The 16313-nt window shown below is 35.5% G+C and overlaps 1 protein-coding gene across 1 annotated transcript; it reads right to left on the bottom strand.

The window, feature by feature from the left end:
• Window positions 1-5319: 5319 nt before the first annotated feature.
• Window positions 5320-13792, bottom strand: LOC122846905 (sodium/glucose cotransporter 1-like). Its single transcript, XM_044144161.1, has 15 exons — window positions 13629-13792; window positions 13079-13150; window positions 11679-11783; window positions 11459-11518; window positions 10813-10917; window positions 10619-10724; window positions 10138-10218; window positions 9816-10024; window positions 8798-8933; window positions 8572-8679; window positions 8352-8502; window positions 8104-8272; window positions 7355-7570; window positions 6970-7072; window positions 5320-6767 (listed from the first exon to the last, which is right to left on the bottom strand). The coding sequence occupies exons 1-15, from the start codon at window positions 13722-13724 to the stop codon at window positions 6553-6555; spliced, it is 1932 nt and encodes a 643-aa protein (XP_044000096.1). The 5' UTR covers window positions 13725-13792; the 3' UTR covers window positions 5320-6552.
• Between the last annotated feature and the right edge of the window lie 2521 nt (window positions 13793-16313).

Raw genomic sequence — 16313 nt, 5'->3', positions numbered from 1 at the left:
GTGAAAACCTTTTGGAAATGATAAGGTTAATCATCAATCTTCAAGGAAGGAAAAGCCACTGTTGTTCCTGTAACAATCTTATGTTTATTTTTTCCCCCTCATTTTGTTACTCATTCTTGCAGAAGTCTGGCTCTTAAATCACTGTTGTTCTTTAACATAAAACATATATAAAGCATAAGTTTAGTTAATGTTTAGTTATATAGTATATGAATATACAGCGAATGTTAACTTTAACTTTTCTACGTAAAACAATCAAAAAGGAGCAGGAAGTAGAGATTTATAGGCATTTACTCCACAAATCTTGTAACTTTCTACTCAGATAGATGCATATATATAATTTTTCACTTGAATAAGATGTTTCTTTATGATTACATGATTTCTTACAGTGCTGAGTGTGGAGAGAGTCTTTTTGTGATTTTCAGCTGATTGTGTAAGTTCTTTTAACAGCATAAAATTCTCCAGAAAATTTATGGAAGGAATCTACTGATGGTCTACTCAATATATAATGCTGTACATTAACACTATTGACATAATTCACTGACACTGTAACAATTTTGCATTTGTATACAAAGATGAATGAAGAAATGTGCCAAAGACCGATATGTTGAAATAAAAATATTTAAAAACACTTATTTATGGTTCAGAGAAAGAGTTTGTCCATGATTAAAAAATCCTTAGTTATATAAAATATTTATTACTCCCTGGGCTCTGCCAAAAAAGATTGTGGATTTTATTGTGGAAGTATATAACAGAGAAATAGCGCCTAGTCTCACCTTCGACCCATAGTATGAACATTAAAAGTTCTTGGGAATCATTTATTTTTATCTGTGTTAATAATTAGCTCATAGAAAAGAAGAGATAGCTAAGATCCAAAAAGAAAGAGGAAAACCCTTTCAGCCGATAAGCATAATGAGATGTTAAATATTACATTTATATTGGTGTTTTATTTTAATGAAAAGTATTGAGACTTTTAATAATTTTAATTAAAGTTTTGTATAATGAGAATAAATTGAATATCACCCTTTTATTTGCTCAATCTGTAAATAATTAAAATTTGAAAATTTTCTGTTTAGAAAAGCGGGTTCTCATAAACAGACATTATGATCATTAAATGGCCATTATGATCCTCATCTTTTTATAGACAATGCTAAAGACAATAAGACATGTAAACCAATTCTATGGGACTGTCTCAAAGCCTTGACTTATGCAATTTTAAATCCCTTGCTTCTTATAGGCATCCCCTCTTATAAAACTTGTTTTGATCCCTCTTTCTCTAAAGTTGTTTTATTGTTTCATTAAATTACTTTTATGATCTGAACTAGATAATAAGTCAAAGGTTATTTCAGAATAATCTTATCAACTTCATCTGTTATTCTTATTGTATTTAATCATCAACTAAAGTGCATTTTGAGCTGCTTTTCAGGTTCTTGTCTAACGTTTTAGCTGTATTTTCTAAGAGTAAATAATTACTCCAGACTTATGTACTGACTCAAATACTTCACTGTTGATCTTTTAAGATTACGCTGGATTTTAATTTTGCTAGAAGAACTAATTAAATATGCATGTCACATTTTTCAGATTTTTCTAATCCACACATGTTTTTCCTTCCACTTTTAGAGTACCAGAATATTTGTTGTAATACAATGAAGTACCATGTCTACCAGCAAAGTACTATCTTAAAGTTCTGGGACCATTTCAGAACTCTTGTCAGAATGATATATACGTTTTTGTTTACGTTTCAAAATTACAAATTGGTCCAAGTCATGGTTAAATTTTTAGGTGCTTTGCTCAGATTAGCTCTCATGAGAGGTTTTAGTGACTGTGGCCTCAGCTGTAGAGGGACTGCATACAGTAAATAATTCAGTGCAACATGTTTCAGGTGTAGGGGTGGTCAGAGTTCCCTGAAGAATCCAGAAATAAAGGAATGAGCCAAAGTTTCTGTGTCTCTCATCATTTTCTCAGCCAAGAAAATAATTAGCTTTTTAAAAAAATTAAGAACTTGAACATGGTTTTGTGTTTGTTCTTTATATTCCCTTAAAGGCTTAACTCAACTTGTCATTGTGATTGTTAGTTATTTATGCAAACTCTGGAATGTGGAACTCTCATAAATAGTAGCTATAGGCTATTTCTTCTACAAAACAAGACAAGTGTGAAACATAATTTGTTGCCAGATCTTATTTAGGCTGTAGGGCTGCTCGGTGGTTCACCTTTGGTTGTCTCTGTGCATTGAAGCAAGAAGGTCGTATAGCTTTGAATCCTGACTAGGGTGTTTATGAATTGAGCTTCCATGTTCTCCCTGTGCATGCCCGTGTTCACTCTGGCTCCCTTCCACTGTCCAATAATACATACGTTAATATTATTTCCCTTTTAAATGAATGTGTGACTGCATTGATTTAGCTTGCATCTTGCCCAAATAGTTACAGGCTATGGATAGATATTCTCTTTAACTTTAAAATTGTCTTAGTAGGTCGACAGGAATCAAGCTGGAGATAAAAATAGCTAAATATACATAAAGATTAAATGCTGTCTGGTTAAATTATAGGATTTCTCTCCTATAATTTATGAGCGAAATACTAAATTTACTGTTATTTGGAGGATGTTATCTAGGAAGTAAGGCTTACCTTTAACCCCCCTTCTCTTCTTTACCATCTTGATTATCTTATACTTGTGTGCAGAACTCAGATTATACAAATGTATGAGTAAAAAATGCCCGTAAAGCACCGTTCACCATAAAAGTGAAAAAAAACCCCAACATATTTTAAAAAAAATGTAGAAATTTGTCATAAAATTAAGTTCAATATTGCTATTAACGTTAATTTTATTGTAGTCAGTGTCTTGTTTGTGATATTAGACCTAAAATAATGTCTTTTTATATGATAAAAGGCCAATATTTATGTGCAGAAATACATTTCTTACTCAAAGTACTCTGAGGTATTTTTAGACAAATTAGTGGATACTTGGTGGTCGGATGAGGACTTTAACCAAAGAAACAGGTTTCGAAAGGTTGCGATAAAGCGTCAACTTTATCACAACCGAACCCCTTCTTCAGGTGTTCAGGCATGGGAACATCTGGTGGTCAAACTCAAGATTAAATCCACTGGTATGCAAAGTATGAATACCTTGGTTAAACATAATCTTTCAGAAGATCATGAATTATAGACTTGAGCAATATCTTTGAAGAATAAAGGTAAGTACAAAAAAATTAATCCCTTCTACTTTGCAAATTTCTACTCAGCCTCCAGTACATGCTGCAGCAATCATGGTCAGCACATCCAGTCCATGTTTATCTATTTTCCTATTCTAGTTTCATCTCAAACACAAAAAAATATCAAAGTTAAAAATGTACCAGATTATATATAAAGTTATTACTGGTATGTTGGGCAAATACACTATGTTAATTCCTAATGGTATGAGAATAAAAAAGAAACACTATGTGCGTCATAACTAGTAAAATGAAATTGGTCAGTGGATAATTTGTATTGCCAAAACCCATGAGAATAAAGGATCCAGTGAGCATTATGACGGTCTGTTAGGTGTTTGTGTATGTCACTGCAGCCTGTCCACCTGAGGTAAAAAGTGGAAACGAAATCTGATTCAAATTCAAATATCCCCAATAAAGATAACAAGCTGGTATATTCTTATGTAACTGTTCCTTTATCACCTATCTTGCAAAACTTATATTCAGCTGTTAATTCTTGATTGCTGAACATGTAGTGGCTTACATATAGCCTTGAAAGGAATACAAACTCTATTAAGGTGTTGTTTACATAGGTAAGAACTATTTGATTCTTATTTTATGAGAGAAACATGTATATCAGAGAAGGAAGAGGATTTTCTCTTTAGGACAGACCTGTGACAGTGTACAGTGCAATTATCGCCAGTAGAGAATAACGGCAACATAGATATTCAGCCCAAGAGCCTGTTGGATGAAAATGGCACCAGAGAAAATATTGGCCTGGAACAAACATGGTTGGTGAAGAAGTTTTTCCTTTTCTTCAAACTGAAGGTTTTTTGGGGCAGTCACATAATCTTACAGAGATCTGAGTGATGGCATGCAAGAGGTGGGACAGCACATAATGATAGATGCGAATGCGCTTTCCTCCGAACCCCTTCTTCAGGTATTCAGGCATGGGAATCACCTAGACAAATATAAAAATAATACTTTGCCTTTTCAAGGCTCAATAATTGTGATAGTTTGTGAGATGACCAATGGTGCTACTCGGAGATGAGGACTTTCAAGTTTACTCTGCAGATCAGGATGAGAACACATAGCATGTGGAAGACTACAATTTTTCTGAACATTTTTCGGCAATTTTCAAGACAACTGGAAATGGCATATTTTTTCTAACCTCTAACCTCTAACATAACCATCTTCTGATCCTTTAAAATAATTTGTAGCTACGTAACTAGAGGATTGGGTGTAGACAATAGACTAATGCCTGGGAAAAAGTACACATTGAGGCAGTTGTGGATTGTCTATGTTTCAACTGTATATGACTGTGACAGCTGACCCTGCTGTCACACAGAAATGGTAATGGTGTTCTGTTCTTCTTTAATGTTACTTCACATATATATATTAGTGCTTAGTTTAGATTTATCTTTATCTTTGAAATTATTTTTATTAGTCTGACTTTTTAAGTTAACTATTTGACGTGCACACATTTAGTTAACTTTATTTGTCAGTTCTTTGTATGTTTTGATAAAGACGACCAATTAATTTCTTCCTTTTGAGTTATTAGTTTCCTTTGGACCTGCCCCTGGAAATTACAGATGAGCTCCAGCTGACTGAGGTCCACGGATGTCAAACTCCCTCAGCGGGCCGCTCCATTTGTTCACCAGGGGAAGGGGATATTTGGTTTATAGTTTATTTTGACCATTTATTTAATGTTTCTTCTTTTTGAAAGTTAGTTTAAATTTGATATTTATTTAATTTAAAGATTTAATAATAATCTCACTAGTATTTGTTAGGTTCTTGTGTGTTTAGTTACCCCCTTGTGTGTGTTAACAGTGGTCTGATCAGCCACTATTTAAGTTTCCCTCATGTCTTGTTTGTGAGGTCAGTTTGTGCTTGAGTTTCTTTTGTTATCACTTGAGTTACACTTTGTCATGTTGACCTCAGTTTTGGGGCCCAATTTGTCATTTTTGAATTATTTTGGACATTTTTTGTAATAAATTAAGATTATATTTGGAAATTATTTTACGTCTCCTTGGCTGGTCTATGCAAAACCCTCACAATGACCAAATATTGCATTTTTTTGTTTGTTTGTTTTATTTTTAATGAAATTGTTGTAACAGTTCTGTTATACATGATATATTGCTTTACAAAAATTCTCCATCTATAATAAAACATTTATTAAGAGTGCAGATACTGGTGTCATCCAGTTAATCAGAGATGAAGTTATACAACCAAGATCACTATGTGAATATGAAAGAGAGGAAACATTAAAAGTGTTGAATTTATACTTCAACTCTCAAGTGCAGTCCAACTCTTTTGAACAAAATCAACAACAAAAACAAACATTAAGATGAGCAGTCATCTGGGAATATCTACAAATTTACAATAATGTTAAATAATATGTAAATAGAGAAGGCAATTGAGAAAGACTTCATGCTGGCCTCTAGGTGTTTTATGGAGATCAGGACCACACACAGTGCCAGACTGGGTTGGTCGTGATGTATTTATTTAAGAAAGGAAAACTCCAAGCCGTGAGGGGTCAGACAATGTCTCCTTTCCAACATCCCAACATCCTTTTTGCAGATGATGAGGTACTGTTGGTGTCTTTAAGCCATGACCTTCATTGTGGACTGGAGTGTTAGGTAGCCTCTCTTCTAAATCTAAGACTGTTGTTTTTCCACTGGACAGAGTGAACTGAATTTTTAAGTTGAAGAAGCCTCAAACACACAATTTCAAACCCCTTGGGGTTGATAATCCAAAGATATATAGCTTGCTTGAGGTGCTCACTTGGTTCATACTCAAATGTTCCTCTAGTCTGTCATGACAAAGAAAAGGCTGAGCCTAAAAAGTTCTTGATTTACCAGTCAGCCTAAATTTGAGCCCTCATGTATGACCAACATGTATAAATCATGACAGAAAGAACAACAGAAATTGGGTACCTCAGAAAGTCACCCTCTGAAATAAAAAAATAAGCTTTGTCGCCAGAGATAATTACTTGTCAAAAGTAGACAACTGAAATTATTCAACCATCTGATCAATAGTCTTCCTTGGAGGTCATCCAAGCACGTCAAACAGGGAGGGGATAGATGTTATGACAAATGTTTGAGTATTAAGTCTATATCCTTTTAACAAGTTTTATGTGTATGATATAACTTGATTCACTGGTTTACTGAAGATGACAAACATAATAAAAATGCTCTTGTGTCAGTACTCAGCTTACAATGCAGGCTGAAATATACAGAGTTCAGAGATTTGAAAGTACCTTAGGTTGTATCAGAGAGTTACAGGCTCATTGATATTATGGTCATATTTTATACCAAGGTTACACTGTTACTAAAAAATATATTATATTTAGGAGTATTTAATGCTGAGTTTGTCTAACCAAAGTATCCATGAAAGAAAACAGCCACAGTCAGGAGAATGATGGCGTTTGCATTAACAACGTTCCTCCAGAGAGGTTCTTCTGTTGTGTCTGTGAGCTTCCTCTTCATCTCTGCCTCCTCCTCTTTAGTCATTTTTGGTCCTTTTGTTTTCTCCAATCCGCAGAAGCACATTACTGCTTTCTTGCAGAATCCTGGTTCTTCCTCAGGTTCTGGAATAAATGTTATAACGTTTTTTTGTTTTTGTTGTTGTTGTTTTTTATTAGAAAAGAAAAAAATAAAACAATAAACTAACTATTTACATTTTTCAAACATGTCTAAACAAAATTCTGGAAATCCATTATTTCTAGAGCTTAAAACCCCTGGAATTTAAAAACCAACAATATTTTAAACATAAATCTAACTTATCATCACCTTCCATTTTCTTTTCATCCTCCTCATAGTTAACCCAGTCATCCTGCTCAAGGTCGACTCTCTCCTCAGTGCTGTCCCTCAGACTCCAACACAGTCTATGCAACTGAAAAAATAAAACATACATTATATGTAGACATTTTGTAACTGCATATACTCCATTTGTTTTCTGTTTTTGATCAGATTGAATAATAACAATGATAGAAATGTTATCTGTGTGACATAAGCAAAGATAACAGTATCAACCATAAAACAAAAGCAAAAGACATTGTGAAGATGCTTCTCGAAATTGATGACAATTGGTAAATAACATGGCTATGGGAGTTAGTTTTCAAGTCAGCAACCACCGATAGATCAAAACTGGCTTTATCTTGCTTCGGTTACTTACATGCTTATCGTCGATGGGTTTGGTTATGAGAGAAACTCCAATTATAACGATGCAGGTGATAGTAAACAAGATCAGCCCAAAGTACAGGTAGTGCACTCCACATATGACTGCAGGACAATTACTAGGGCTAACACAGTTCCCCGTCCCATAGACAAACTCAGTGATCATCCTGGTCAGACCTACAATCAGACCAACGATGAGTCCATAAAAGGCACCCTTCCAAGAAAAATAGAGAAAAAATAAAGTTAAGAGGATCACACTTAGGAAATACGACAAGAAATAATACAAGCTTCTGCTTGAGGTTTGACATAAAAATAAATAAATAAATATTGCTGTTGTTTGGGAATGATAAATTGTAGTTCCTCAGTGGATGTCCATAAAATTAGGTTGATTTTATTTGCATTGAATATTGTTTGATTCAATATTCTGCTGAAAGGTATTGTGAGTATCAAACACACTTGGATTAAATAAACTGTTTGTTGCCAGCCTGTTGCAGAGCTAAATGAAAGTGAGAGAATTCAGGCATTTTGGAGCAGAGATGCATCTAAAAGTTGCAGGACGGTAGCCTTTGATGAGGATTTGGGGATCTCTGGTTTAGATTATTCCACATCGATTTATCATAATGACATAGAATAGCATTTGTGCTCTGATTTAGCTGAATATTGTAAGCTGGTTCCAAGTAAGTCTCAAAATCCCCAAGGCAAAGTTTATCATCAACAATAACTTTTCTAAATCAGAAGTAAACTCACTGGTTCATTGACCCGCTTGCAAAAGATGGCGAGAAGGAAGACAGCAGAAATAGGTGGAGCTAGATAGCTGATGATTGACTGGATGTAGTCGAAGAGCTGGCCACTCTGGGCTGACTGCACCACAGGGATCCAGGCTATGCTCACACCAATGAGGAACACAATAAACACCCTGCCCAGTGGAGAACAAACACTCAGGTATCATAGATGTCACAAATACAAACAGTGTTTTAATGAAACACTAACTTTACCTGCCAGCAATCATCAGTTCCCTCTCTTTAGCACGAGGACGGACCTTAGTATAAATGTCCATGGTGAAGAGAGTACTAGCACTGTTAAATATTGAAGTGAGGGAGCTCATTAAAGAGGCCAACATCACTGACAGCATCAAACCTCTGAGACCTGCAACAGAGTCAGTAAGTCATGCAAAAATAAAATCAAAAGACAAAGTTAAGATTTAAATCCGCTCACCGTTTGGCATAAGATCCACAACCAATTTGGGATAAGCAATGTTTGTGCAAGCCACTCTAGAGCCACAGTATTTCTGACATTCTTCTGGGTCTACACATGCCACCACATCTGGATTAAGTTAAAATTAAAGAGACATTAGTTAAGTATGTGTACCCTATAGAGGGCATTTCTGACAGCAGGTTTGCATTATTCCATACAAGTTAAGAGACTTCAAAACCTCACAAACCTGGATAGAGGATCCTGCTTATCATCCCAGGAAAGACCATGAGAAACATGGGCAACAGCTTCAGGTAGGCACATAAAATGCAACCTGCTTTAACATGAGAGAGATTCTTGGCTGAGAGGCAACGCTGGACAATCACCTGGAGAAAAGGATCCAGCTTTTGTCGTAAGTGCAAAAGATTACAAGCATCAAATGCATTTACAATAAATGTCCTTAGTGTTACAACTTATGTCAAATAGCTTTGCTAAAGTCATGATCAAAACCCATCCATCCATCCATCCATTTTCTTACACCCTTCTTCCCTAATGGGGTCGGAAGGGTTGCTGGTGCCTATCTCCAGCTGCGTTCCGGGCGAGAGGCGGGATTCACCCTGGACAGGTCGCCAGTCTGTCGCAGGGCAACACAAAGACATACAAGACAAACAACCATGCGCACACACACTCACACCTAGGGAGAATTTAGAGAGCCCAATTAACCTAACAGTTTTTGGACTGTGGGAGGAAGCCGGAGAACCCGGAGAGAACCCACCATGCACAGGGAGAACATGCAAACTCCATGCAGAAAGACCCCGGGCCGGGAATCGATCCCAGGACCTTCTTGCTGCAAGGCAACAGCTCTACCAACTGCGCCACTGTGCAGCCTGATCAAAACCCATTTTAAGTAAAATATTGTGGCTCTGCAATGAAGGAATGAGGGGACCGGCCAACGTGTTGGTGGTAATAAATCACAATCACTTTAACTTTTACAATCAGTTCAAGGTAAAAATAGAATGCAAATTTAAAACAACTTTACATTATCAAATCAAATCAAGTTTGCAAAATATGTGTGGAGAATTTTCTTGACTATCAGCTGGCAACCTCTGACCAGCTCAGTAATTCTGCCTTAAAAAGGTAAGATAAAAAGAGTGTGAACAAATGAACTTTCAGATTTTATGGCCTTTTATAGTTTGGGGTAAGCAGTAAAACCAGTTAAACTAAGCAGTAAAACTTCCATACAGTCAAAGGTGGTGATCATTACCAACCTGATCAGTGCACCAGTACCAGATGGTCTGAACGGTGAGTCCAAATATCAGGGCAGGCCAGGGTAGGTCTCCATTTATTGGATCCCTGAAAAGGTGGAAGGCGTCTTCCCGAGGCTGGTAGCACTCTGCGCTGATGTTACCGGTGATTGAGGGAACTGAAGTCATGTATCTGTCCTTCATATTTTCATAGCCTCCCACTTCGTTGAAAGCTGAGGATGCGTGAAAGTTAGACTGAAGTTTATACTTCAGGTTCTCAATCATATGAAAATAAAATAAATGTGGGGACAAAGTAAAAATTTGAAGAATGATTACTATTTATTACCAAAACCCATGAGAATGAAGGATCCAATAAGCATGATGATGGTCTGTAAGGTGTCTGTGTACATCACTGCAGCCAGTCCACCTGAGATAAAACATGACGTTAGAAACCTGTAATGTTTTTCAGAGTACTATTTGAGAGATTTTGTTTTTATGGAGAAATTCTTTAACCGCTTGTCTTTTAAAAGATAGATTCAGTTTCATTACGTAGTGCAAATCAGCAACTGAGAACCACTTTAGTACTTACTGTAGTCTATTAGTGTCTCACAGACACCTTTAGAGAGATAAGCATAAACTAGACAGGTAAGACAGGGGAGTTAGGTTAACGTGACTTTGTTTTTAGATCTCTGAAGTACATGTGGCCTTGAGAAGACTTTTCCGTTCTTCATGTGCAATTTTGCTTCAATAATACTTCTTTATTGGCTAAGTTTATGAGGACGATAATGACCCATAAAAAGAAAGGGAATTTCTTCCTGAGGATGCACCTGTGACGGTGTATAGAGCAGTAATTGCCAGTAGAGCGATAACAGCTACGTAGATGTTCAGTCCAAGAGCCAGCTGGATGAAAATGGCACCAGAGAATATGTCGGCCTGGGAGGAGACAGACACAACATTTGACTTTGATTGTATTTCATTGTTGAAAACAGGAAGGTTTTAGTCAACAGCTACACAAACTTACAGAGATCTTAGTGAAAGCGTACAGCAAGAGGGAGAGCACGGAGAGATAAATACGAATACGCTGTCCTCCGAGCCTCTTCTTCAAATACTCGGGCATGGTGACCACCTAGATACACAGATAGCAATGATACTTTGCTTCTTAAAGGCTCAGTTTGGTAATCATGGTACTTTTAATGTAAATAGAAAATACACTCACATGCCAACATATTAGGTATTCATCTATGCAACAGTAAATCAAAAGAACAACTTGTAGATACAACAGATATATGTAGAGATTCTAGATATAACAAGGTATCTAGAATACGTTCTTTGAACATACAAGATGTCAGTCCTTGAAGGGCTACAACAAAAGCATTGTTGTAGCCCATGAGACCTGAGCATTGTGGTCTTTATGACTACAATATACTCGTCTTCTGAAGGCTACTTACAGCAGGAGAGTGCAAAATGTTACACAGCTCAAATGAAGTTAAGCTAGTTTCAGATTCACATAAACTGCATGATGGAGCTATATCACTTTAGACCAACATCAAGGAGGAATACTTCAGACATCTTTTTTGATCTATGCCAAAACAAAAATCATTTTGAAGGCAAATGTTGCTCTAACCCATAATTATCAAGGCGTACCAAACAAAGTGTTCATAGCTTACCCCTGCTTTGATGTAGATTGGTACAAACAGCCATCCGAGAATGACCATAAGAACAAGAGCCTGCAGCACACAGAAATACAAGAAACATTGAATAAATTAGAACAAGATTTTTTTTTACTTTACTTTTTCAAATCAAAATTTATATTGACCTGTAAACTTTAAGGTTCCCTCTGAGGGGGAACTTCTGTGCTTGTGTTAGTGACAAAGAAGGATTACTCACGTTCCATTCAAATCCACAAATGGCAATGCCAGCGGCAGCAGCAGTACCAGCAATCCCTACGAAGTGGACGCTGCCAATGTTGCTAGCAAAGAGTGAGGCCCCGATCTGTGAGGAACATCAAAGAAAAGATACATTGAAAAAAGACATAATGAAGAGAAAGCGTGAGGTAAATTGGAGAGAACGATGTATTATACATCTATAAAAGGAACTAACAATAAATAAATAGACAAACATTTATTTTTAATGCACACAACACAAAAATAAATTAGATATTACATCATGCTGCATCTTGTTATCAATGTTCGCAGTAGTAGAACGCAAATAGTTTTCTGTACTGACTTTATGAATCATAACAAAAATCTAATTCTAACAGTTAGGTGAGAATAGAAGCAGATGAACAGATTTTAAAAGCACTTTTCTCATTGTAACAGTTAAAAGTAGGTTTGATGATGATATAGTAAGTTTTCAGGATAATTATCCTGCTTACCACTGAGTAAAGAGAGTAAAAATCGTTCTTTGGGAACAGTGGAAACACTCAATTCTTTTTAAAATCTGTGTTGGAAATCTGACAAGTGTTTGCAGTGGTGGTTTCTGCATGAATGACTCTTGGGTAAGAGACTCATTCTGCTGGTTCATTAACAACTAAAATGCAAGATTTTAGAGCATGATGGAAACAACATGATCTAATCCCAATATTCTGAACCAACACAAAGCGGTGGAATTTCTCAATTAATTGCATGACAAAATTTTTAGGCAAAACTGATTGATAGGTTATACTTTAATGTCTTGTGCTTGAATGCCTCTCTTTCTCATACCTACCTGTGCAACTGCCCATACAGCCTGGTTGTCTGAAAACATACCTTTAAAAGCTTATATATATGTATATATAAGCTGATTTATGAGAATGTTGCAATCTGATTGACAAAGAAAATTATTATTCTTCAGTAAAGTTTATGTTGTTTGTACAGAAAAAGAAAAAGTAGGGTTCATCCAGCATTTCCCTTTACTCAGTTTGAAAAAAAGATGTATCAACATTTACATTAATATTTACCTGTTAAAAAGCTAATTTTGCGTCATATCTGTTTTTACCAAACAGTGAAACCACAGACTGAATATTGCCAATGAGAAGACATTCCTGTTTTGTATTAGCCTTAACTTTACAAGAACATGGATTCGTTTAGTTTCCTGACTCTGTATAAACAATCTGACTGGGATTTTATCCAGTAAGAGTAAATAGAGTGGTTTAGGGTGTTGTTCTGTTCATCTCAGGCTGCAGATTACTAAATAAACAATCCAGTAAGGATCAGATACTTACTAACTATACCATTGGTAGGCCTAATACAAAAACACTTTGTCTGTACAGATCTAATTTTAATCTTATCATGTGTTAAGATACCCACCGGCCACCACACCATACTCCTCCCTGCAAGGAAGAAGCCACCCACAGTGGATCGATTGGTACGCACCATTGCCTGCAGCAAGAAAGCAGAATATCTTAGGCAATCCATAAATCTGAGCAAAAGATGCCCAAGCTCTAGTTAAAATCAAATTGCTTCACAAAACTCTACATATCTCAAGTTATTTGCCTCCAGATGAAAGCATGTAAAAATTCTCTGATCTGACAAACATTTTACTGTATCAGGATGTTAAGTTAGATTCTGAATTTACAAAACATCTGTCCACTGCTTAGAGAGAGTTGCTATACAAATCTCTAAGCAGAGAAATTTGTATAGCAAAGATAGATAGCAAATCTATCTGTGATAGTAAATCTATCTAAGATAGCAAATCTCTCTAAGATAGATAAAGTAATTCTGATATGTAATACTCATTAATGTAGTTAAGGTGTAGACAAGATTAACTATAAAGGTTTCTTTGAACTTAAATAAAACTGTAGAAAAGCCACATAAAATTAAAACAAAAGCTCAACCATGAATACTTTATAAAACTCACCCATACTCCCACAGCCAGGACAACCACAAAGTAAACAACAATAACGGAGATGTCTGCTGCATTATTGAGAGCCGATGCAGGTGATTGATTTTTCATATTTCTTACGATGCGGGAAAATCCAAAATAATCCCAAGAAATTTTGCTCAGTGTGGGTGTTGCAATAAAGGAGAGCTGCTGGAGTCTGTCAGTAACTGCAACACGTGCACAACACTTACCTTTATATCTTTTGTGTTTGTGTGTGTGACAGAAAGAGGGAGGGATAATTGATAATGAGTTCATGTGTGTGTTCTGTTCTGCACAAAGAATGAATGTCATCTAAACGTGAAGCTCTGGATTTTAATCTTTTTGCTGTTGAATCTTTAATAAGTTTGTTTGGTGCAGTTGTAATATAAATATAAGGAGAATACTTAAAACATGACATATTCTGTGTATTTAGTTGGGCTTTTAGATGAAATTCATAACAAGTCAATAACTTTTTATGTTTTTGTGTGTTTTTATTGTTATTTATCAAACAGATTAATTGATTAAACAGATTTGCATAATCCACTCCACTTCCTGGTCTTTCTATGAAAATCAATTGCCCCACCATAGACCCCACAAAATTCAGCTGCAAGAATGTTGACAGGGGCAAGTAAGAAATTTCATATCACTCTGACTATGAAGTTGCTTCACTGATTACTTGTGCTCTTTAAATTGATTTTTGTATTTTTTATTTGCTAGCTTTAATGCAAACTATTGATCAGATTACTTTACGATCTGTCTGGACTGCTAAGGTCTTCAGAGAAAGGTAATCTGTTCCTACATGTGGTGAAAACTAAAACAGTTGCAGAGGCATCAATAATTAATTACGACTCTCTCCTTTGTAGTAGTCTGTCGGAACACCTGAGGGCGGCTTAGAGAGTTGATGTTTCTGAAAGCAAACTAGAAACCAAAGCTTTGAAGCATGTTTTCTTCTTTTTCATTGATGAGTTTTTGAAGCTCAGGAATTCAAGTTTTTGTTTCAGTCTAACTCGCTATAAAATTTTAACTTTGTTTATCTGTCCTTGGATAATTATATTTTAAAATTGTTTCAGGTGCCTTAAATATTATTGAACATTTTTTAAAGTGTTTGTAGCATTTGTAGCCTTTATTTACAAGTAGCTTGACTGGAAGCAGTGCAGAGACAGAGGAGGTGGACATGCTATTCTGGGCTCAGGTCATGAATCAAACCCAGGTCAGCTGCATTAGGAACGATAGCCTCTGTATGACGTGATCCACCACTGACACATTTTTTAACTTATTTTTTACTATTTTTTATTTTTATGTACCTCGGGGTTAACAGTTTTCTATTGTTGTATGTAATTTCAGATTTATTCTGTTACTGTTCCGTCATTTACAACTGAGATTCAATTTGCTCAGATTATATATGACCTTTTATTCTAGTTGACATATGGTTATTATTCTATTGTGTTACACTTGGAAAGCTCTTTGTGTTGTTGAATGTATAAAATGTTTTCTGAGAATTTAATTAATCTGTTGAGTGATGATAAGTATAATTTTTTCTGTTAGAAACAAGCTTGGCTGCAGCTATAATGCAGAATCAAAAGCAGTTACATTACCCGACCTTGATTAAATGTAAATTTTTCTTATATCAAATAAAATTATAAGGAGGTATAGTAAATAATTACTTTGACAAACCGAGATGGAGAATAGTGCATGTAACAATGTTTTGTTGCAATGTTCAATTTGAAGCTTAATTAACACAAAGTTGGTTTCTGTCGTTATTCATGTTTCATTATTATTTTACTTGTTCCAGGATTGTACTTCATTTATAATGAGGTTCTCACAATTTCTCAATCAAAAATATCCAAGTCAAGATTTTTTCTCAATGTCTGTCATGTTTGTGAAATTTGACTTATTGAATTGCATAACATAACCGAATAACAGTCATATCTTAGTGAAAACTGCTATTAATCTACATGTTTGCCAAAAGAAAACCCAACTTTATCTCAAATTGTAAGACAAACAAAAAGCACTTAAATTAATTTTCACTCCGCTACACAAACTGTTTCTGTTCCGAATAATAATGTATTTCTTATCAACTTGTTAATAATTACCCTTAGGAAGAATCAAGTAGGGCTAAAAAATGGAATAGCAACCCTTGTCAGCAATAATTCATGCAAATTATGAGACAGTTGGAGACCCTGGAGTATTTCAAGGTTGTTGTTTGTTTAACCCTAAAAAATAAGCTGAAATACATATATGGAATAATATAAAAACAACATTATAGTAAACAATAAAACAGACTCATATTTCCTGTTCATGTTAATAAAGCTTACAGCAGCAATCAGAACTTATAAAACAGTGTTTTTGTCATGTAAATTTATTTTGTAGATGTTGCATAAAACTGCCACTAGATGTCTCTGCAGTACCACAAATCCACACTGACTCAAAACCAGACGTGCTCATGTCAAGTTTTGGGAAGTATTCATCCCTTCTCCGTCAAACCTAAAACAAATCCTCAACCTTTTCTTAATATGTTCTGATACAGCACTTTATGAACAACCAGCTGCTTCAGTAATTTGTGGATTACCTTTCTTATGGAGTGACTGCAGTCAGGGTAGCAGTCTTTGTGTCGGCTGTAGGATAATTTCTGAATTTCTTTATTTATTTTATTGGTTTAAGTAACATGCTTTTTTTTCTTGG

The sequence above is a fragment of the Gambusia affinis genome, linkage group LG17 (assembly GCF_019740435.1).
Source record: "Gambusia affinis linkage group LG17, SWU_Gaff_1.0, whole genome shotgun sequence".
Taxonomy (NCBI): Eukaryota; Metazoa; Chordata; class Actinopteri; order Cyprinodontiformes; family Poeciliidae; genus Gambusia; species Gambusia affinis.
This window is presented reverse-complemented; position numbering and strand designations above follow the sequence as displayed.